The sequence below is a fragment of the Podarcis raffonei genome, chromosome 3, assembly GCF_027172205.1.
Source record: "Podarcis raffonei isolate rPodRaf1 chromosome 3, rPodRaf1.pri, whole genome shotgun sequence".
Classification (NCBI taxonomy): Eukaryota; Metazoa; Chordata; class Lepidosauria; order Squamata; family Lacertidae; genus Podarcis; species Podarcis raffonei.
This window is the reverse complement of record NC_070604.1, coordinates 75676750-75701550: the sequence shown is the minus strand read 5'-3', so window position 1 is coordinate 75701550 and position 24801 is coordinate 75676750. Positions and strand designations below refer to the sequence as shown.

Here is a 24801-nt window from a genome sequence, read left to right as displayed (position 1 = left end):
CTTAGAAGCCTATTTTAGAATTAACTGGTAAATAAATGTGATAATATTTGTCATTAGGGAAAGAATATTTGAATCTTGCTGTCATTTAAGTGGGTCATTTTAGCTAGTGTAACTTTGGAAATCCCCCTTTCAGTTACAGTTGCACTTCAGTTACAGATAGAGGATGTTTTCTATTGAATTTTGGTGTGAAGGTACCTACCCACTGGCCAGTAGGGAAATTTACATCCAATACAAGTTTCCTAGACAGCAGAATTTTTAGGGCTGAAATCATCAGAATTTATTTATAATTGGATATAAGTAGTTTTGGATGGGTCTAAAAATACGAGTTACTGAATTTTTCTGGCTACTAGGAAAAGCTTGTTTTCCCTGGTGACAACATCTGGAGAACTCAAGTTTAGAAGAAAGACATATATGAAAACATTGTTCTTCTTTGGTTCATTGCCACCTGTTCACTTAATCATCAGTAGCATGTAATTTTCCACAAGCAAGCTATGTTTTGTAGTGATCATTTTTCTTTTCATCATTCACCAAATTTTGGCTTTGACTTGGCATTAAATTAGGTTATTCCTCTGTGGCTTGCCGTGTGCTTTCCATCATGTGAAAGATTGCAAGATTCTTTATTAAAAGACAAGCATCCTGATTCTCAAAGTTGCATTGTGATTGCAATAATGCATTAGTTGTGAGGCAGAAAGCTCTTAAAGACAGAGATTTACATGTGGTTTCTTCACAGCTGACCTAAACTGGGTAGATTGGAGATATGGAATCTCTAAGTAACCTTTATGATATAATGGTTTCCAAGAAGTAGAATTTATCAAGTAGAAATGGAGTACCGTTTTGCACGTGGCAAGTAGAGAGACGGAAGTAAAAGGAAGAATTGCTGTTTATAATAGAAAACACAGGGAAGAACAGGGGTGAAAACAGCATTAATTGAAATGTCCTCTTAATATAAGAGAAGTAGCCAAGAGACATTTTGGGACATACAGATTCACCCATTTTTTAAAAGATAAATTAGGGGTGTGCATTGCATTTAGACAAATTCCGAATCTTGAGCTGAATTGGATTGATAAGACAGTATTTAGGAGCTGCATGACCTGAAGCAGGATCCCTCTGAATTGCCACAAATAGAATCAGGGACATCTGAAGCAATTCAGGCCAGTTTGGAGATTTCAGTGTTTAAAAAACTGCATGCCATGTTGAAATGTTTCTTCCCAAGCTTGTCATATAAGAAAAGACATGCAGGGTGAGAGGAAGAGCTGGGGTGTTTAGCTTTGTAACTGACATATCTAGCTTTTAATCAGGTGGAATGATTTTACCAGGACTCTCAAATAAGAATGCTTTGGGGAATGATTTTTGTTATCTTTAATATTTGTGTACGCTTGACATTTTGTCTCAGAGGCTTTAAGCATGCTAAGACATCAGAAGCAATAACTAAAGTGTAATAAACATTTCTATTTTGCCTAGACAGCATAGAATAATTTAAATCATCTTATTTATTAAAGGAAATATGATCAGAAGACTAGATGATGTAAAAATTGAATACTGCTTCTTTCAGAAATTACTACTTACTTATTTCAGAAATAACTGCTTACTAATAATGGCATCATTTATGTCACCACAAAATCTTTCCCTTTGTCATTGTGATTTCAACCTTTCTGGATGAGACTTATTTAAGCTGCGACAAAACCAAGGGCAATATGACATCAATAGTGTGTGCCATTTGGAGTCTTTCAACCATATTTGTACTGAGTAAATCTTTGTACATGGTGGATTTATTAGTTTCTGCAGTACTAAGTCACGTAACACTGCGATTTAGAACATTGAGTTTGTTCCTTTTCACTTTTATTAGAAAACAAATTCTGAACGTTCTCCAAAGCCAATTACTTTCTGTATTTTTCAAATGAAGGAGATTGCAGATAATTAACTTCTGCTTCATTCTTTTTCACTGCTATTTTTCCTACTTTAAAAATATTTTTATGACACATTGTATGATCCTCAGAAAGATGTACCTTTTGTAAGGGGAAATTGGATGGGCGCTAATAATTTGTCCAAGCCAATCTGAGGTTTCAGAAAAATGTCCCTAACAGCTCTTTTTGCTCCCCACCCCCAATCCCAATACTTTTCTTCACTTCTCTTTATTTCCCCGTGTCAGTACATGGGAGAAACGAGAGAAGGAAGATTTCTTTTCTCTCCTTTCTCTCTTCTACCTCTGTTACCGGGTTCCACTAGGTGGTAGTGCACTATGGCACAAAGCCTTGGGTATTATGGGAGATTTAGTTATTGTGAGATCTCCTGCAACTTGCTGTAGCTCTCAGGAGAACTACTGCTCCCATGTTCCCTTGGTATTTGTTCTGTGGCAAAGAGCTACCCAGAGCATCACAAACAGAGAGGGGATGGGGAACCCCCCTTATCTACCCTCCCACAATCACCACTTGACAGGAAGCAAAGAGAAGTAGGACAGATGTTTGAAGGGCTAACAGGGAAGGCTTTTGTTGCTGGTGAAGGATGATGTGGGGGAGAACTAGACATGAATCTCCAGCTTGGAATTTCATCTGAGCTGGAGAAGAATTCAAGGGTTTTTTTAAAAAAAATTCTTCTTGTCTGAAGCAGGCTTCTGTGAATCCCAAAGTTCATACCTGAGCTTGACTTGGAAGAACTTTACTAGCATCTCTAGACGTCATATAATGTAAACTTAATTGAAGAGCTAACAACTGGGCAAAGTTACAGTGCAGTAGATAGGAAAATAGAGGGGTCTTGAAACAAATTCTCATCTCTAGACTATATTATTTATGTGCAGCTTGTGAGGTAGCACACATACAATTTTTGCATGCAATATTCTACCTTGAAAATAAACATCAGGAAGCAGTTTTCCTCGCAAATCTTATAAAAATGAAACCGTTCAACATAAAAGCATTGATGCCAAACCCTGCTGCATCTTTCAAAAAACAATTGGGTTGGCTGTTTTTCTCTCAAGCCGGATTGTACTTTTATTGGAGAGAATCAGCTCTTAACAGTGTTGAAATGTTGTGTTTTCTTTTCTGCCAGATGTTCTAACTTTATATGCCAGTTATAACATAATAGCAAATAAGAGGGGGAAAGCTCAATGTAATCCCATGTATGTGTATTTGGAAATATGTTCCTCTATATGCAATCAAATTTATTCCCAGAAAGGCGTACAGATTTACAGATTTTAAATTGAAGTCTTTTAAAACCAACTATGATGATATTGGTGACAATGGACAAAATTCTACATATTCATAAACATTTTGAGATAAATTTAGGGTACATCATGTTCCTTGTATCCAAGATCAGCACATGCAGACAGAATGCCACTTTAAGCCACAATTAATAAATACATTCTTTCAGCAGAAATTCATTACAACCTTTTTAGGTTGCATTTCTTCATCTAGCATCTCTGAGTGTTCCCACGGTTGATGTATCTGTTCTTTTAGCCACACAGAGCTAGTAGCAGGTAGGTAGTTGTGTGTGTGGTTTAGATTAGGAAATAGGAAATAGCACAGGAGGAAAAGACTAAACACATCCCACATCTGGTGCTACTTCCCCCAATTAAATTAGCAGACTCAGGAGTGATATGGATCACTGATCTCCCATATCCCATCTAGTGGTCCTTATGGGGACCTCAAATCAGGTATTTCAATATATGCAAAGATTCTGCCAGGAGTTTGAAAGATGGCAGAAATTCTTTGAAAGAACCTTACGTTAAAGGGTTTCAGGGAACAAAATAATGACACCTGCTGAATTTTGCCCTTCTTGGTGATTCTTAAAGGGATAGAAGCCTTAGGTTATGTTACATCATATCAACTGTCCTAGTTCCATGTCTACAAATGTTATTTATATCCCTCCAAAGGGAAAACAACATTTTTTCTGTGACATAACACTGTGAAGTAGATCAGGTAGCGGGATTTCTAAAACTATGAAGTAAGCTTCATTAGCAATGCAGATTTAAGTTTTGTGCACCACCAGAGATGTATTTATGGGAGGGCAAATGGGACAATTGCCCAGGGCGATAAATTTGAGGGGGTGGCATTTGCAACACCAGCAGGGTACCTGGACTCTTATCTTTCATTTAAGAAGAAGAAATAAATAAATGTGTAAGCCTAATTCCACCCCCCCTTCTATGAAATTAATAGCTTGACTCTGTTTGTAAACACTGTTACAAAATCTTTTGAATAAATACATTTTTGTGGTTATATAAAAATAAAAGAAACTTAATTGAAACTATGATGAATTTGTTAGAATATTTGGTACTATTCCAGGCACCAAAAATCTTTTTGAAAACAATGTCAACAGATCATAAAATGTTCAATAAAAACATGTGTTCTTATAGTCATAAACATTTCTGCTAAGCATTTTCCCAGCCATCCTTTCAAGATTATGCTCTCACCTTTTGGTACTCATACAAAATGACAGGTAGTCAATGGAATATTCCTTCACTGAAGAGCTGAATCAAATTTTATAGAAAAATCTGTGTAAAAAAGCTAGCCAGCTGTCTGGAAGACAGATATAAAGATTACATGGCCATTTGGATAAGGAAAAGGTTAGTGGAAATCGGAAAGTTTCAAACCTGCTGATCTGATGGATGAAAGTCTGAGGCTGTAACTCTATGCACACTTATTTGGGAATAAGTTTTATTAAGCTCATTGGGCTTCTGAGTAGACATGTATAGAACTGTAGTATTAATTTAAATTGAGTTTTTAGATTGCATGTCTTTATGAAAAAACTCCATTGTGAGATTACTGTCCAGGCTTTTTGACAGGCTACTTTTATGTCTTAAAATGCAATTTCAGCACCACACCTCCCAGTAGGGACTGGCACAGCACTTGCCCAGATTTTAGGACTATTATTCTTTTTATTAGTATCTCCTTCCCGGTCACTTTCTTTTAAAGCAGTTCATTGGTTACTTCCTGTTCCCTCACTGTGGCTGGCGGTCAAATTCGGTGTGGCTGAAATATGAAAGTAGGTATGGTGAGAACTGCAGTTTTCAAGCCTGTGTTTCAAATGACTCACCAGCTATTCGTACTCGTTTAAATCATTTTCTACTACTCATTATGATATTAAATTCAGTAAAATAAACTTAGCTTCATGTTTAAAGAATGTGAGTGGTGGTGTGTTGGTGGCAGTCTCTGGGCTGCACTGTGTTGCACTTCCAGGCTGACCAGATGTAAACATGGCTGGGCCAGATGTAGAGCACTGGAGTGGTAGCAGCTCAGGGAACGCAATCCCATGTGCAGTGTGGCAGTATAAGAAATGGCCATCAGTTGTGGGTGAGCAGAGTGGCTTAGCTCATTACAGGGGATGGAGAGACAGTTTTGTTGAGAGCTGAGGGGCTTAAGGTGCTACAAAGGAAGGGAGAGATCAGTAAAGAAAGTCAGAAGCAGCAGGTGACCTGCTGAGCAGGGGAAGTACAGTCTGGGCACCAAAAACCCATGTCAAAGAAGATCTGGAGGAGAATTTGAATGACAGCTGTAACTTCTGACTCCCTGGGGAACCAAGGACCCACCAGAAGGATCCTGAAGAAAGTGTTTATTCATTATAATGCCACTGGCCTTGATTAGATATTATTTGGAAGTGGGCTGAGTTTGAAATTTTAGATGTCACCTATCTTAGTGGCTATTGACCCAGGAATATACTTGTGGGAAGTATATGACAGTTATATTTTCCTTTTGCAAAATCAGTATATTGATTTTGTACCTGTTCCTGCCTGTACAAAAAACCCCGACTTCTTTGCAATTTTGCATTTTTTGTTTGAGACAACATACTGAATTTTTGTTGTGAATGTTCATTGTGCTACAGTGTGGTCCAGTGAACACTGTTATGATACTTGAAGTAGAGATGTAGTGTGAAAAAAGCCTTTAAAAATTGCAACCAATCTTGGGCCAATCCTCAAAAAGTGTTGTAGATATAGCCTTGCGTGCCATTCCTTCCACCTTCCCTTCAAACAAAAGAAAGAAAGAGAAAGGGAGAAAGAGAAAGAAAAGCATAAACTTGCAGAATTGAGGTTTATCTAGCATTTGAGTGATCCTCAAGTCCTGGACATATAAGACAAGTTGCTGGCTTTGATATGACATTCTGTGCTGAAAACCTTCATTTTCTGTTGGGATCATTTTCACTGCTGCATAATTCCATGAAAATGGCAACCTACAGACTCATTTTTCATATTCATATATAATTCCCCAGAGTTTCATGATATGGCAACCATTGTTCAAAATGGCATTTTACGCATGAATAAAATAACAAGAAACACCAGACATACATGTGTTTCAAAAGTTATTTACCCCCCCCCCCCGTGTTTAGTTTAAGACCTCTTCAAAAAAATAGACAATAGATTAATGATCTTTTATTGAGTTGACAGTTTTGCTTTTTCCTTTGGCACATAGAGAATTTTTTTTAATGTTAGGAACAAAATCAGACATGCTTAAGACATAAAACCTACTTTGGTTCAGCATGTTACGTAGGTCACAAAAAACACATGATCCCTGCCCCTTCAACAAGCGAAAATAAAAATCTGAACATTTTAACTTTTTCTTTTTCGAATTTGTTATCATTAAAAAAAACGGTTGAGATGTTGGCTAACATTTTTTTTACATGTAACAGTTCTTTTGACAAACATAGCACCAAAATGTGCAACTTATTTTTTTTACAAACAAACCTTAGTGAGGTGTCATTTGCTTCACACCAAACCTTTTGTAAAGTCATAAAACGTGCTTAGCTCATCCCCCCAGGCCACAAAAAACAACTTGTAGTAAGAGAACTAATTAGAAGAGAAAATGCTTCTGAAAAGAAGAGTGATATTGGAGCTCCTAGCAGAAAGGTGGGGGCTGTGGAAACTACTGACAATGTACAGTGTTTCTGTAGAAGGGATAATGTATCTTGCCAGCTGTCAGGAAAAAGAAAGAAACCAAAACTATGAAAAACAGAAAAACGGGGGAAAGGAGAAAGTACATAAACATCTCCCGGTACACAGGTTGAAAGAAGAACATGACATATATAGTAATGAGCATCCCAAAACCCCTTTGGGATTTCAAAAGTTTGTGAACTTCATCCAGAGGCAGTTGGGTTAATCTCTAGTAAGGATCATCAAGTTTTCTACTGTGTTTATTGTGAGAACTTAAGTCTTCTTTTGGCAGCATGCAAAATTGAAGACAGAACAAAGAAAATTAAAGAACCGATTGAATTGATTGTGTGTGATAAAAACTCAACAGACTGTAGGATGCAGAGATTCCAAAGTTGCAACTTGGATAAGCTACGCAATATTGAATAGAAGATTCTGGTAAATCAGTGGAATGAAGATAAACTGGAGCTGCAGTCTGTTACCTGGAGTGAAATAGAACAAATGCTGTTTAGTCAAACGAGAAAAATATTGAAGCATGCATACAATATATGTAGACAAGTCAAAAGAGCTTCAGAGCCAAAAGGAAAAAATTGTGGCAAAGTGAACTGATTCTGCAAACTGACTTTGCAGAGAATTATTACATAGAGTATCAGAATGAAGCAATGCAGACTCACTGGAATACAAAACAAGGAACTTCTGTAATAATTTACACTGCTGTGATTTATTATAGGCAAGTCACTGGCGAAGAAGTGCAGGTGTATGTTGTCTTTGATGCAACTGAGCATTTCTCTTTCATTGAAATTCTTCCAGATTTCAATGCAAAACATGGCATTGAAATTGGACTCATTATCCTATGGACTGATGGTGCTACTGACCACTTTAAGAACAGGTATTCCACAGTGACCTCATCATTTACAAATCCTGGAACTTCAGTAAATCTTACTATGGCAGAGGACCACATGATAGAGTTACGAAAGAATTGTATGGGACAGAGTTTTGAGAGGACAGGCAATGATGCACAATGGATTTGATCCTCCCCCTTAAACTTGGAAAAACTTCAAGCATGTTTGCTCGTCATTGAGGAAAACAGAGGAATATAAAAAGACCTCGGTGAGATGTTTGAAATGTAAATCCCATGAAAGGCACACAATCAGCAGAATGTGTTAGCAACATGGAGTGATTTAGAGTATGCCTTTATCTAAACACAGTACATGAGGCATAGGCAAACTCGGCGCTCCAGATGTTTTGGGACTACAACTCCCATCATCCCTGACCACTGGTCCTGTTAGCTAGGGATGGTAGGGGTTATAGTCCCAAAACATCTGGAGGGCCGAGTTTGCCTATGCCTGCAGTAGATTATGCCCCAATGGGAAATGTAAGTATCCTGAAAGAAAGCACAGAATCAGAAACAGCCGCTAAAGTACTGGCTTCAGTTGGCAACTTTGTTATTGTTGCATTTGAGACAAGGAAATTGAAGGGAAAATGATAAATGTTGTGTTGAAAAGAAAACAAATCGTTAGGGTGTTGCCACAGGCAAGTATGAATTCAAGTAGATATTACAACTTCCTACAAAGACCTGGTGCTGACTTGCAATTTATGAATGTCTAGTTATGTCTAGTTATGTGTCGTATGCACAGATTCTTGCCTTGGAGTCATTTTATTTGTATTTATCTGTCAATGAATGATTATGTTGGTCACATTGTGTTGCTAAAGGGTCATTCACAAATGCTAGTGTACTGCAGCAATTCAGGCAATTTGCAGCACAATTGTATGCAATTACTTCTACTTAGAAGTAAATCCTACTGTGTTAAATGGGACATACTTCTGAGTAAGTGTATATAGGATTGCAGCCTTTCTTGGTTTTTCTCCTATTTAATTGTGAACTTTCAGAAACTCTTAGATCTAGGCTCGTTTTATATATGAATATTTGGCCTAACGTTTGTGAATAATGACTCAACATCAAAACTTTTTGTTTATACTGCAGAATATGATACTCTCTTCAGTGAAGAAAACTGCTGGTCTGGCAGACGTGTTTGGCTTTTCCTCACTGACTTACCAGGACTTACATAAACTTCAATAGGCTTGTTTAGCATGCATCCTTTTGTAATTAAAGTGCAATGGATTATAATTGGTAGACTTATACATATATCATATGTCTAGAATTAGAATGTTAGCTTTATTCTTTTAGTCTAGTTCAGGGTTTCCCAAACTTGGGACTTACACTGTTTTTGGACTACAACCCCCATCATCCCTAGCTAGCAGAACCAGTGGTCAGGGATGATGGGAATTGCTGTCCAAAAACGGCTGGAGACCCAAGTTTGGAAAGCCTGTTCTAGTTTATAATTCTCAGCTACTTAGTTAATCAGACTTTCTAGCTGTACTTCTGTTGGGTATTTTGGTTTCATTTTATGCTGCCTTCTTTTCTAATAAGTCCACCTCATTTAAAATTAATGTCTGACTTAAACCTTGATACTAAATCCAGTATTAGTCACTTGCTGTTGAGTAATTTGGTGACTCTGATGCTCAGGAAGCAGAGAGCTGTGTTTTCTCTCTCTTGCTCCTTTAGAATCAGAGGGTGTCCAGTAAAGGTCTGGGAGCCTCCTGACCCGAGATGGTTGGGCAGAAAGAGTGCTGGCAGTGTCTCTTGCAGGGCTGGTGACAGACCCTGAATATCTGGACCCTGGGTTTTGGATACCAGTCCTTGACAGTCACAGCCAAGAGTGCCCTTTCCACCTATATCTAGGCATCAGCTGTGTAATTTCCTAAAAGATAAGCTTCTTGGGGTTGCAGAACCTTTATGTTATGACATTTTCTCCAAATTACCTGTTGGCTAAGATGGTTCATTAGTAGGACCAAAGGAGTTTCAGTTGCCAAATTAATCCTGAAACCCTACGGGAAATGGTCTCCTCATTAACAGAACTGGGGCCACACACAGAGATGTTGACTGTTCTAATAGGTTCATTCTGTGTCTCCCAGCAAGTTTGTCACTTAGGAAAGAGAAGGATCAAGGATTTCATTGGCTGGCTGAAAAGTTTTAAGTCTTCTTCACAACCTGAAGCTGTACTAATTGAGACTTTTTCACACAACTGCAGTTGATAGATGCTAAGAGTCGTATATACAGTTCCACGGCATCTATTATACAAAAGGCAGTTTGGAATAATTATAGCTCAGCACTGCTAAACATAGTTTGTTTTTTCTTCCTGGAACAGTACCCTTTCCTCATAAATTCAATATTTTTGTGGGCTGTATATGATGATAGTTTGGCTGCTGACTCTGCCATGATTTGCAAAATATTTTCCTTTAAGGAAGGTGGATGGCTCAGTAATAACATGATTTTTTATGATGTGGGCACAATGAGGCAGACAGAAACATCTAAGAATATATGTCCAGCAGCAGTAACATCTATGTGAACTCACACATTAGAAATATAAACTGCAGAAACATATGTAGCATAGTTATTTGTTCATTCACTTAATCTCTAAGCCATTTTTTCCAGTAAGAAACCCAGGTGAGTGTAGCAGATCCAGTGAAACAAAAATAAATTATTTTAAGACAATTTAGTGACTCCAGAAGAGTAGAACCACCATGCCCTAGAGAAATTGTACCACCTACCATCAGCTTCTCATCTTGTCCAGATTAATCTTCTTGGGTACAACAGCATTCTCCTGATCTGTGATTCCTAGCAACTGGCATTCAGAGCCTGCCTCCTGTCTCTGACAGTGGAGCGCAGCCCTCCTGGCCAGTAGCCACCTATAGCCCTCTCCTCTGTGAATTTCTCTAATCCTCTTTTAAAGCCATCTAGGTTGGTTTGGGATGAGAAAAGCAGTTACTAACATGCTTCTCTTTCCACCTCCACTAGTTCGGTTGTTTTCAGGGGCAAAAACACTTTCCTTGAATTTCTCTCTCTCCCTCCCCCCCCATCCCTTCACACCTCAGCATTAGGTAATCATAAAAGCATACCAACGCAAGTAGATAAATAGTTACCACTGAGACAGAAAGGCAAATGGTGTTTCCTTGTGCTCTGGCTTCCATCAGGTTGTCCCATTGAGCCAGAAGCAGTTTAGTCCTGCTAGCCACATGACCCAGAAAGCTGTCTGTGGACAAACGCCGGCTCCCTTGGCCTGAAAGCGAAGATAACGCCACACCCCTTAGTCAAATTTGACTGGACTTAACCATCTAGGAGTCCTTTACCTTACTTTACCATACTAGGTAATTACCACACAAATATTTTTATGGGAAGGCAAATTTCAGGATAGATCAATCCTACTTTAAGGGAAGGAGAGAGTCCAAGGCAGAGGAATCACCATATCCAAACTCTGCCAGGCTTACATGGGCCAAAGCAAAAGCATGGGTGTTGGGATACTGCCAGGGAGATAAAATCCATCTGAGCCCCCAAGCTCGGTGCCGGACGATCCATCGACCTCCCGTAGTCAGGCAATATCAGCAATTCAGCGACACTAAGCCTCAGACTTAGTGCACACTCTGACAGCAGAATTCACACAACAGAAGTTGCACAGCATGAGAGCAGAACATGCATATTTACAGTTTATTAGGCGTTGGTCAGAACAAAGAAAAGCATGACCGTCTGCTCCGACTGCTCAGGCAAAACAGACAAAAACGAAATGAACTTACAACATAAACATCCTGTGAGACAGGAACTTACGCAGGCTGTTATACAAACATCCTGCTCCCTTTTAAGGTGGAACGGAAATATCCTAACATCCTCCCCCTTTCCGTGTAACCTGTAGTACCTGTGGTTCAACCCAATTGCAACCTTTGTGCGTAAACCTTCAGTTGTTCTCTGTTAACAACCTTAGACAACAGATCAGCAGGAATTTCATTTCCTGGCATGTAGGACACCTGAATGAGTCCTTTCTGAATACACTCTCTTGCACGATGTAGCTTAATCTGCAAGTGCTTGGTCCTTTGCTTGCAACTCTCCGAGTTCAGCAAAGCCAAACAAGATCTATTGTCTTGATACACTTGTATAGGACATTTCACAGAAACCCCAATGTCCTTAAACAGTTGCATCAACCATTCACAATCCATGAGTGAAAATGACAGAGCATTGAGTTCTGCTTCACAGGAACTTAGGCTAACTGTCGTCTGCTTTTTGCACAACCAGTCAAACAGGCAGTGGTTGTACATGTAGCATACTCCAGAAGTGCTTGTACCATCCGTGGTGTCACTTCCAAAACTTGCATCTGCAAAGATTTCAAGACCTCCAGTCTCCTGACTGGTGAACCTCAGCCTGTAGTGCATAGTCCCTTTCAAATAGCGGGCTATGCGCTTCAGAGCTTTCCAATCCTGAACAGTAGGATTGTTAGCATGTCTGCTAAGCAGGTTAGTGCTTACAGCAATGTCAGGTCTTGAACATCTAGCAATGAAATTCAACTTGCCTAGAATGCATCTGTACAGCGTTGTGTCAGAAAATGCTTCAGCAGTACTGTCTACCTGGTAACCTGTCACCATCGGTGTGTCTGCTGGGTTTGCATCAACCAAATTCAACCTGGTTAATACATCAGCAATTTTCTGTGTTTGGTGTACCAGAAAATTACCTGCTTGGTCCCTCTCCACCTGCAGAGAAAGATAGTTGGATACCTCACCAAGATCCTTCATGTCAAAATGCTCCTTCAGCTGAGCTAGGGTGCTTTGGTAGAAAGCCTGATTCTTCCAAAACATTAGAAGATCATCAACAAAACATAAACAATACAGTTTGTTTTGCCCCTCCTCCTTGACAAACACACATGGATCTGCTTTGCCCTGGTGAAAACCTAGAGAAAGCAACGTTTCAGTGAGTTTTGTGTTCCAACACCTGGCACTCTGCTTGAGACCATACAAGGATTTCCGCAGTTTACAGACCATTCCCTTCTGTATCTGCATCCCGTCAGGTGGAAGCATGTACAGCTCCTCCCCCAAAATCCCGTACAAAAAAGCTGTATTTATGTCATGATGGGAAACATGCATTTTCTCCTCCGCAGCGATCTTGAGCATCAGCCGAATGCTCTCATATTTGACCGTGGGTGAGTAGGTCTCGTGGTAATCCTGCCCTGGTACCTGTGAAAAACCTCTGGCAACCAATCTGGCTTTGTGTCTGACAACCTTGCCATTCTGGTCTGTCTTGGCCTTGAAGACCCATTTGCTGCCAACCAGTCTCATCCCTGGGACTACCGGTACCAGTTCCCAAGTTTGGTTCCTGTTCAAGGAATCAACTTCAGCCTTCATGGCATTAAGCCAAGGCTCAGCATCTTTAGAGGTTAACTCCTGGACCTCTTTGAAGCTTGAAGGTTCCCACACCTTCTCTGAGCTACTAAGAACAGCAGTTGCCATCTTAGCAAACTCATCAGCAAATCTCTTTGGAGGTTTGCCTTTGGTCGCCCTTTCAGACCTGCGAACCAGACGCAAGTCTTCTGGACTCATCTCCTCCTTCTTAGGAGAATAGTGACCAATGGTGAACAGTGGTTCTTCCAGTTCATTGTCAGACTCATCAGATGGTCTGACTGAGGCCTTTGCGCTCTTGTAGTCTGCTGTGTCATCACTGTCACTGACAGCAGCAGCAGCGCCGCCCACTGAACTGGAATCCGAACTCTGATCATCATCATCCTCATCCTCATCCTCAGTTTCCTCAGCTTTCTCAGCATGATCTGCTTTCTTCACATCACCTTCATCCTCCTCTGGGTAACTCTGGAAAATTCCCACATTTTCCCCCCACTTAGGATTGTACTCAACACTCCTTGTGAACTTTATGGATTTAGAGTTAGTCATCCATACTCTGTATGCACCTTTTTCGTACCCCATGAACAAACCATGTGCCCCACGCTTCCCAAGCTTGTTGCTTTGTGGGGTGTGTACCCACATGTCAGAACCAAAGATTCTCAAGTGCTTGGTGTTAGGTTTCTTACCAAACATCTTCTCATAGGGAGTGCAACCAATAGGTGATGACAGTCTGCGATTCAAACTGTAAACAAAATTCGAGAGAGCTTCCCCCCAAAACTTCTCAGGGAGGTTGGCATCATGCAACAAGGTTTTTATTCCTTGCAGCAACGTTTGATTTGCTCTCTCCGCAAGCCCATTCATCCATGGCGATCTAGGCGTTGACAAGTCATGCTGGATTCCCTTCTCAGTCAGGAAAGCTTCAAACTGCTGAGAAGTGAACTCCCCGCCCCGATCAGTAAACAGACAGCCAATACGTTTACCATGAGCATTCTCCAACCAAGCACAGAATGCCTTGAACTTAGGAAATGCTTGCGATTTCTGCTCGAGCATAAACACATGAATGTACCTGGAAAAAGAATCAATTAGAACCATGAAGTACCTTGCTCTACCCAAAGAGGGCGCTAGAGGACCTACCAGGTCTGCATGAACTAGCTGGTAGGGTTTGGAAGCCTGCCTGCTAGACTCCTTGCCTTTTGGAGCAACCTTCACCTTGTTCTCTGCACAAGATACACATTTCATGTGAAACTTACAAGGTTTGATGTTCAAACCTTCAACCAACTCAGGCATCTTGGCTAGCGCTTGCCAAGAGAGGTGACAAAATCTGCGATGTGCATCATGAATGCATCCTGCATGAAGAACCTTGTTAGTTTGTGCAACACAACAAGAATCAGCATTAGATATAACAGCATTGTCATCATAAGTTAGACAGAACAAACCATCCATCAACTTTGCATGCCACATGTCCTCTTTGCCTTTTCTGATGACACAGACAGTCCTCTTGAAGGAAATCTCAAAACCACGCCTAGTCAGCTGTGGTACACTAATCAAATTGTCCACAGCTCCTGGAACAAAAAGAACATTACTAATGGTAGTATTCAGACTTGCAAGTTTCACAGTCCCAACTCCTGCAGCTTGCAAAGTCCTTCCATCAGCCAGCTGGACCTCTCCATCTTGAGGTGTGAAGGATATGAACAGATGGCGGTCTTTGGTGAGATGGCGCGTGGCCGCAGAGTCAACAATAAACCTGGCCTTCCCCTTTGAAGCAGATTTGCTGGCAAACAAAACCTTGTTTTCCACCAGCGTGGGCTTTTGCAGCTTGCCTTTAGCCTTTGGTGAAGCTGTGCCAGCAAACATAGCCTTGTTTTCCACTGGCGAGGGCTTTTGCAACTTGCCCCCCTGCTCCTGGCCATCAGACGTGCCTTTAGCCTTTGGTGGAGCTGTGCCAGCTAACATAGCCTTGTTTTCCACTGGCGTGGGCTTTTGCAACTTGCCCCCCCGCTCCTGGCCACCTGCAAGCATCTTGCTCTGTTTACATCTGGTCTTCCGGCCTCTGCAAAGGCTCTGACCTTGGTTCCCATGGGAAACAGAGCTCTCAGCTGCCGACTCCTTGGCTCCCCCTGGAGGCTGGAATGCTGCCTGGGATGACATCACAGTCAGCTCCCCCTGCAGCTTGCAACCGGTGCCCTCGGCATCCGTGCATTCACTCGCATTCTGGGAAACAGCCAGGACCTCCGATGCAGTCAAACTCTGGGCTGGGATGACTGGCAGATGGGCTATCTTCAAAGCATTCCACATCTGACGTGCAGTCGTGTTGCCAGCTAGCGTAGCAATTTCCTCCAGAGAGACGGACAAGACTATTACGTCTATGGCTCTCGAATTCTGAGCCTCCCATCTCCCTGTCAGAGGAACTGGAGGGGCTTCACTGACAGTTTGCCAGACTCCAAACTGACGCAGCAAACTCTCACACCATTTTGCCCAGGTCTCATAATTGTCCCGATTTAACTTTGGACACTCAGCAGCTTCAGAGGCTTGGAAAAACTCCATTCCACCTCTTAACGCCAGCCGTGAGTCTTCTTCACTTCAGAGACTCCTTATCTTGGCACCCATAAATCACGAAGCCTGCTTGGCTCGGTTCCCAGGCCAATTAGGCCAGCCGGACATCAAAAGGGCTGCCGCGGCAACAGAAAAGCCTCTGCTTTCGCTTTTCCCACACATACCTCAGCAGTCTGTCGCAGTCTTACTCTCCTGCAAGTGCCGTGAATCTGGGCCCATAACCTGTTGTTGGGATACTGCCAGGGAGATAAAATCCATCTGAGCCCCCAAGCTCGGTGCCGGACGATCCATCGACCTCCCGTAGTCAGGCAATATCAGCAATTCAGCGACACTAAGCCTCAGACTTAGTGCACACTCTGACAGCAGAATTCACACAACAGAAGTTGCACAGCATGAGAGCAGAACATGCATATTTACAGTTTATTAGGCGTTGGTCAGAACAAAGAAAAGCATGACCGTCTGCTCCGACTGCTCAGGCAAAACAGACAAAAACGAAACGAACTTACAACATAAACATCCTGTGAGACAGGAACTTACGCAGGCTGTTATACAAACATCCTGCTCCCTTTTAAGGTGGAACGGAAATATCCTAACAGTTCTTACCTGGATATTTACAGTAATCTCTCCTTTGATTTTCAAATTTTCCTGCCATTGAAAGGGAAATTCACTACTCCATATCCATGACTGGTAGATAGATTTTTGCTGTTTTGCGGGTGTGCCAATGGCACAAGGGGGCTTTGGATCTTGAAGATCTCCCTCAATCCCCTGGCATGCCTCTTTTCCCTCCCCTATACATCTGATATTAGAAGAGGGATGGCTGTAGAGGTTTCTGTGGTCACAACAAGGAGGCCTCCAGTGGTGGACCTCCCCCTCTACGGACAGAGGGGAAGATCCACTGTATCCTATGGCTCCTTGAATGCCTGTTAAGCAACTATGTATTTAGGATACCCACCTATTTTTATATAAGTGACAAAGTTTAGCCATATAAAACCATATATATTTGTCCCTATCTGCTGTTGGGTATAAGTTATTTGAGACCTTAAAGTCTGAAAACATACAGCAAGCTATATTAAGGAGATTATGCATTTTTTTAGTTGTTTGCTTAGCATGGGACTGAATCGTTTTGATTACTTTGGAAGCATAGCAAAATTCCGTTTTTGTTGCTTGACTGCTAGAGATGACACTGCTTTCATTGACAGTGTTCATTTATTTTTGTAAGGCAGCAAAAATGCTAGTGCTGCTTATAACAGGCTCTGTGTCTTCCTTGGCTAATATATGAAGTCATTCTTAGTGGTTTACAGGAGCACATTTTGCTTGACAATTTAGGGGTGCTATTCTAACATTATCCATCCTCAAGCTGTCAAGTGCTCTGTAAGATTTTAGCCATATGTGAATCTTAGCTTGTTGTCAAATGGCTCAAAGGATTTTAGGTCATTAATAATTCTTACTTTGAAATGAGTAATCACTCAAAATATATTTGCATTTTACTCAAATTACAATATTTGTTGTATTTTTCATGCTGAAAGAAATATAGTTTACCATATACTAACAATAGCTATCACTCATTCTTAGATGGAAATGCCATCTTTAATATTTTTCTTCGATATTATCATAACAAAAATAGTTGAGCTGGCTTTTTTGAGAAGTAAGCAGTTATAATTTCAGTCTTTATGCTGGTCCAGCACATTTATTTCCAACAGTGCGCACACATAGAGTACATCCATTTGGTGCCTATTTCCCCATCCTTTCAAGATTCTATCCCCATTTTACAGATATGCAGATAAGGGCATAAATTAGCAAGTTCATTTGAAAATCCAGGTCAGATCAAGCTTCAGGAGCAAGAGGCCCAGTATTTTGGTCTACCCACCATTTCACCCAGCTTTTCAGCAGAATTATGCTTTCCTAGAATGACAGCATTTTCTCGAGCTTATGTAAGTCTTGAGCAAAAGCATAGAAACTTATTTTCTTCACATTAGTGCAGATTATTGTGGTTTGCTGTACCAATCTTACTCTATCTCAATATGCACTTTTCAATCTATATTTTCACCAAGTGGCAGTTTCAAAATCCAAATGTCTGTCATCATACATTGAAGAAAGTTTCAGCTTTAATAGATGCTGCTAAAAGGCAACCGCTAAGTATCACTAGGATTTGCAAAAAGTGTCCAGAGAAGTAGTCTGATGTCTGATCATAAAAATGTTTCTATTCAGCAAGAATACCTCTGTCTGATGGAACTGTCTCAAAGTTTTGCTAAGGTCTGTCCTGATTTGCCACATTCTTTCTAAATGAAAACTGCCTCAAAATGTGATTTGTGTAGTAGCCCTAAGTAATATAACCATACTTCTGGAATTACATATAATCACAAAAGTCCTTACTGTTTAAGCAATTAAGTCATAACAATTTTAGAATGACACAAAAGTTGGATCTCAAGGAGTTCACCATTTATCTAGGTTTCATCTGGTATCCAGGCAAAGGCTATCAAGGGACAGTATTTGTGAAAGTTTGAAATTATATATCATCTCTGTAGCCTCCCCTTCTTAGAAATAATTTTCCCCAGTTTTTCCCATTACTTGGGAGATAATATCAGGTTGAGAATGATGTCATATTAACAGTGTGAGAAAACAGTGCTCTCTTACCAAAAGAGGAGAAGACATATTAGAGTTCTTTTAAGCCATCTTTTTTTTAAAAAAACACCTTAATTTGAGTCCATACTCTTTCAGCCATGTGAATTCTGAATACATGTTATAGACTCACAAATGGCTATTACAAATGTGAGTGGCAAACCATTATACATCTTCATTGTTTCCATTACATATTTTTAAACTCTTTGCACCACAAGTCAGAATGGGAGAATCACAATTATTGCGTAGTACAGAGGAAGGCAAATTTCTGTGGTGAGAAAAAATTAGAGTGGGCAAAATACCTGATGTAATTTACATACCTCAAGATGTCTGTTAGGCTACACTTATATGAATGCATATACCACACAAGAAGCTTACTGATAGTGACTTCCGAGTTAGCGCCACCGGCTAATGGCGGATTCCCTCCGAGCTCCGGAGGGAATCGGCTCCGCAGGATCCGGGTCTTGCCGCTGCGGCGACGCGGGGACCCTCAGAAATCACAGGCACTGAAGCCTGTGAACTTGGTGACTCGGCGGGCACCATTTGCGCCCCCCCGACCCGCGAAGGAGCCTTTTTAAAGGCTTCGGAACGGGGGACGGGGTGAGCGGCGTGGTGCTGAGAGTCGACTGCTTCTCCTGCGGAGTGAAGCCGCATGCCATGGTCGGAGAGCGCTGACTTCTTCTTGTGAACAATTGGACTCTAAAAGCAACAACCCGTGAGTAATACGGAAATTGGATTTGTAAAGAAAAAATTTTTTTTTGAATTAGGCACGATCGGGGAAGGCGCAAACAGGAAGTCCGTCTCCCCGTCTTATAAATAATCTAAAGCAAGGACTAGCTAACTAAGGTCGAGAGAATTTCTTCTTCTTTATTGGGTAAATGACATTAATTTCATGATTTGGCAGTATAAGTAATTTCACTGGAGGATAAGAGCTAATTTTGAGAGCTGAAGTGCCACCCCCCCGGACCCGGGAGTGATCTGCGAGAGAGCCTGTTGAGGAGATATAGAAGAGTTTGACAGCTGTCAAATTAGCTGTCAAGAAGGAAAAAGAGAACTTTGTTTCTGCTATCTCTGCTGAATATATTTGCTACAATTTGGTTATATTTTGTTGAAAACAAGGAAGAACTGATACAAACTAACTTGATTTTTGGATTTGAACTGGAAGGAAGATAAAGTAACCAAAATCCCTCTAGAGGGGATTTTGGGACATTACAAGAATGGCTGAAGGAGGAAAAATTCAAGCTAAATTGGACAGAGTGTTTCTTCTCTTGGGAAAGTTACAAGGCCAAATTGATGTTTTGGCTACAAATGTTGCAATTCTGGACTTAACAGTAAACAAATCCATTGAATTTGATAAGGACTTGACTCATGAAGTCCATGCAGCAGGACAAGAAGAGAAACTTGAAAGATTTGAGAGTGTGGAGAATGAGATATATGTTGTTTCTGAGGAAAAGGAAGGAGGAGATGTAATGTTGCAGATGACGAAGGAGAGCCAGAGGCCTGACATGATGGCTACAAAGGAAAATAAGTACTGGATGATGAAAATCTGTTTTGAATTGGAGATTGAAGAATGGAGAGATCTCCTTATGTGGAGATCTGAAGACCTATGGATTACAAATTTGATTAAGGTGAAAGTTGGAGCTTTTGGGACATTTGGACTTAAAAGGAGTAAGAAACAAGATTCAGGCTCCACTTTTAAGTATGGAGGTCTGGCTGGAAGAAATATGGACCCTATCGGGACAGAGCTTCTCCGAGATCTGGTGTTTAATATTAAGGACTACCAAAAAAACCGGCAGAGAGGAATTGAGAGAGAATTAAGAGCCTCGGACGTGAGGTCTCCAGGCTGATAGTAGACTAAGACTGATGGACATTTGTTGGGGATTGAAACCGGGAAAGGGGTGGGGTGGGGTTTGGGAATCCAAAGGGTGCAGAATAATAATCTGTTTTTTTAATTTTGTTTTGTTATTAGTATGAAAATTGGGGAATTTGTGGAAGGGAATTTGGGTTGACTTTAGAAAAAAGTTTTAAGAATGAGCACTGATGTTTAAATACTGATGTTTATAAGTTAAAATTGTTTTTTTAAAAAAAATGAATTAAATATGAAAAGGTCAAAAATTGGGGACAAGAACTTGTTGAATTAACAATTTGAATTGGAATATAAGAAGGGGAGGTGTGGGGAAGTCAGGGAAATATGTTATTGAAAATAAGGATTGTAAACTTTATGTGTTTTTAACTTTTTTGTTTTTTCCTTTTGGATTTTTTAATGTATAAAGGTGGAAAAACTCAATAAATATCTTTTAAAAAAAAGAAGCTTACTGATCGTAACAGAAGATAGTATAGCAAGCAAATTATGATGACTGCATTAACCACAATGTCCTCTGGAGCCTAATTTATGCTAGCTGGGAGATGGTGATTGGTTATGGCGATGAGAACAATATTGTGATAGGAAATGGCTTAGGCTGCAATCAGCCCATTTACCAGAAACCATCTTGCTCCTCCCTCTGCTTATTTATGCCTTGTTCCCTCTCCTCTACCATCTCCAGTAGGGCAAGCTGTTCAGCCCTCATCCCTTCAAGGAAATGCAGAGAACAGTATTGTTTACATCTGGAGCTGTGCAGGTGCACATTGAAATGCAGCCTCCCTGCTCCAAAACAAATATGAGCATAGTTAATATTCCCATTCAGTGGATAGAAAGTTGAGCGTAACCTTCCTTCCCACAGATCCACTGTAACATCTTAAGATGAAGCAGGGGAGGAAGGTAGAGAAGGGCCTAAGTGGTTCTGCAGGAGGAAGTCACTTCCACCCAAACAGCAATTCTGCAGTGTGCTGCTGCTTCATGTGATGTAAACAGCAGTAGTAAAATGAGGTAACTCAAAGAAGTTGACATGAAGCTAGCATGAGACTTTCTGGACTGGTGAGTTGGAAGTACAGTGGTACCTCGGGTTACATACGCTTCAGGTTACATACGCTTCAGATTACAGACCCAGAAATAGCACCTCAGGTTAAGAACTTTGCTTCAGGGTGAGAACAGAAATCGCGCAGCGGCAGCGCAGCAGCAGCGGAAGGCCCCATTAGCTAAAGTGGTGCTTCAGGATAAGAACAGTTTCAGGTTAAGAACGGACCTCTGGAACGAATTAAGTACTTAACCCGAGGTACCACTGTAGTGTTATCAACACTAGCAGGGGTGAACATGGTGATGCAAGAAGCAATAATACAGATATATATTAAAAGTCCATTCATCTCTCAGGCTACTTGTTTGGGCAGAGAGTAGCTGAACAAAACAGCAGTATTCTTCAATAGTTGTAGGGTAGAAAGGAGAGATACAGGAAAGTGAGTTAAATAAAAACCTTTATGCACCACTCTGCCACTCCCTTTTTGCAACTCTGTTTGTATGCATTTCCTTTATGTTTGGATTTTCAGCAGAGGGCACTATACCATAATGAATATCATGGAGCTATAATGGCCGTTACTATAACTGATGGGTAAGATACAAGCCTTCATAAGTTTTTTTTTAAAAAAACAACACACACACACCCAGAAATATGAGAAACAATGCACTTTTTCCTGAAGTAAATTTCAAAACTTTGTCATTATGTGCCCTGTGCAAAGATGGAGTTTAAAATGAAAGTATTATAAGTGATACTGCACATTCTGTAATTTAAGATGCACCATTCAGACCATGAGACTTTGTAAAAGGTTCACCACTGTCTAACAGCCGCAAATAGGACTCATGCTTTCTTTGTCGGGTCTCAGATGCTGCAATAGAAGCAGGCGTTTTCAGTTGTGGTCCACAAGCCCCATGCCGTTAATATGCACCCGGTGACTTTTTGTTGCAGCTATTTTATTGTTTTATGAAAAGCGTTAATAAGAAAAACTCATTGCAAAATACGCACCCATTGACTGTGAACAGATAAAATCAGAAATAACTGAAAACTCAACATCTGTGCAACAACTGATGTGATGGTTGGAGCAGCTTCAGCAGCTCCTGAGCCTGTGCTGATTTGAAAAAGAACAGGGTGCCACTGGCACAGGATTCCAACTTCTGGCCAGGCTTATGTTCAGCTGTGAGACAGAATAAGTTGCATTTCCAGGCTAGGAGCTTGCGCAACTGCTCTGCTCAACAGCATTAGCCTTTACAAATATTGTGTAATACAGTGCCATGTGGAATCCCAGATAACCCTGGGACTTGCCCAAGCTTGGCTGCTTAAAATCATCTGCAGGTGTGTTGGGGGCGGGGAGGGCTACATCAGCGCAAGCAGATTGCATCACAACTCTTTATTTACCCATCACCCCATGGGGTCAATACTCCCATTGCGCCTTGTGTTCTGCTTTTCATTAGCCTCATGGGACAATGAAAAATACTTAATTTTTTCCCCACTTGATGTTGCTACCGCCGTTAATTCTAGAAAACAGTCACAGACATGTAGAAGTAAGTGTTATCCCTTTCCTTCCTTTTTTTACCAGATTATTTGAACTGAAATGTGAATTAATTCAAAATGTACTCAGACTCATTTTCTCAACCCTTTGTATAACAGCTGCCAGTGTATGGAGTGAAAAATACCAAAGAATTAGAATTGGCTTTTTAGTAACTTTCATGATCCATGCAAGTGCAAGCCAATTAATTGTTCCAAAGACATATTTGGAATTTGCTTCATTGTACTGTTTTTCTTATTCTTTTATAATTGCTAGCAATAAAAAAATTCTTCAGGCTTTTAAAATTGATTTTCTGTTATTTCCATTTTGAAGGTTCTCAGCTTATAAGTACTTATATGGCAAACAGCAGCAGCATCAACAACCCCCAACCAATCTCCACATATAGCATAACATTTGGTTCATTTATATGTCAGAAACCACCTAAATACCATGGGGAGATAGAGTGGAGGGCTGCAGGGGAAGCAGAAATAGGAGAAAATAACCTCCTGTTCTCTTACAGTAACCTCCTGTTCTCTTATAGTAGTGTTCAACTCTGTTGGATCAAAAGCTGTTCTGCAAGCAGAAGGGCACCACTGGATTTCTAATTCATCACAGTTCTTTATCTTGGTAGTAATAGTTGGCATTTACACCACAGGAACCAACTAAAATGAATTCTAAATAAAAGTAGACTTCCCAAGCAAACATGGACATAATACATGAAAAGTAAATTCCAGACGCCTTTTAAATTTTTATAATGAGATTTAATAAGGTAGCTAGGCCTTTGGTCAACCATTATTCAACACAAAGCATTCTATGCCATTCATGTGTTTTCTGTTTTGAATTACAGCTCACCACAGCCACCCTGGATGGCAAACTGCAATTGTTCCTACCGGATTGTCAGCCTTGACTTCCTTGGCTCTGCAACTTTAAGAATAAGGCTCCCCGACAGAAAGGAGATATTTGGTTACTGGGCAAGTTACAGCACTTTTCTGTTTTAAATATAGGCTTCCAGATTATGTCTGCCCTGGGATTTGCTCCAAGGTCTACTCTGCTGGAAAAACATTTTGTATAAGGGTACAGAGTCCTTTCTGCCACTGTCCTTGCAGAGCATTATCACATTCAGGTTACCTTGGACTGCAACTTTGGAAGTGCTACAGAATAGGTAGATGTATAATATTATGTTGGGTTGTTTCCCATTATTAATAGCTCTAGCCATCCTAGTGCAATTTGTCTGGAAATATCAAGTAAGATTTAAGAAATCTGGTGTCCAGCAGCATATATACACTTTTTGTTTGTAGTTTGTTGGGATTTCAATAGTTAACTCCACAACCAGACATTTAACAAATAAACCTTTGTACCATTCTTGGCTAAACCCTTATGCCCAATAATAAAGTGATATTCTAGTCATTTGTGTCCTTGCCTGTTGATTCAACGTGAGGGGAAATATGAGGTTCTGAGCATTACTGAGACATACAAGCAAAGGTTTATTATAGTTCAGACACCATTGGATATGATACCAAACATCTTTCAAGACTAAATGTTATGCGGTCCTTTTCTCCTTGTCATGTATAAAGATTCTGGAAGACAAATCACACTGGATTTCTGGCTCCTTAAGAACCAGTACGGAAAATGTGGTTTGCACTATTTCGCAACAGGTTGCTAAATATGTCACTGTGGTATATTCAACTTTTACATGAATTCTTTAATCTAATTTTGAAGAGCATTTTGGGGATAATCTTTAAAAAGCTGTGCACACTGAGTTGGGTCTAACTAAGTCATACTCAGAGTAGATCCAATGAAATAAATGTCATTCTTAGAACTATTTCCCAAAAGAAAACCCAATTCTAATAAAAATGTCAATACCAGTAAGAAGTCCAACCCATCCAAAAGTCATCTTGTTCAATCCATCTTTATTTCACTGGGACAATACTAGGAATGTGCTTAACTATCCCACTGAAATAAACGTAACTTTGAAAAGTATTTCTTTTTTTAAAAAAAAGATATTTATTGAGTTTTTCCACCTTTATACATTAAAAAATCAAAAAGAAAAAAACAAAAAAGCTAAAAACACATAAAGTTTACAATCCTTATTTTCAATAACATATTTCCCTGACTTCCCCACACCTCCCCTTCTTATATTCCAATTCAAA

At 40.3% G+C, this 24801-nt stretch overlaps 1 protein-coding gene across 4 annotated transcripts in view; it reads left to right on the top strand.

Annotated features, from left to right (window-relative positions):
- Positions 1-24801, top strand: part of WDR27 (WD repeat domain 27) — an 81115-nt gene that overhangs the window by 43387 nt on the left and 12927 nt on the right. The window contains exon 26 of one of the 4 annotated variants that reach the window (XM_053382432.1): positions 23499-24058. The exons of 2 other annotated variants lie outside the window; for them this stretch is intronic. In XM_053382432.1, coding sequence (XP_053238407.1) covers positions 23499-23558 — 60 coding nt within the window. In that variant the 3' untranslated portion in view covers positions 23559-24058. Of the gene's footprint in view, positions 1-22577; positions 23168-23498; positions 24059-24801 lie in introns of those variants that run through there. One more of the 4 variants, XM_053382433.1, reaches the window with a different exon arrangement.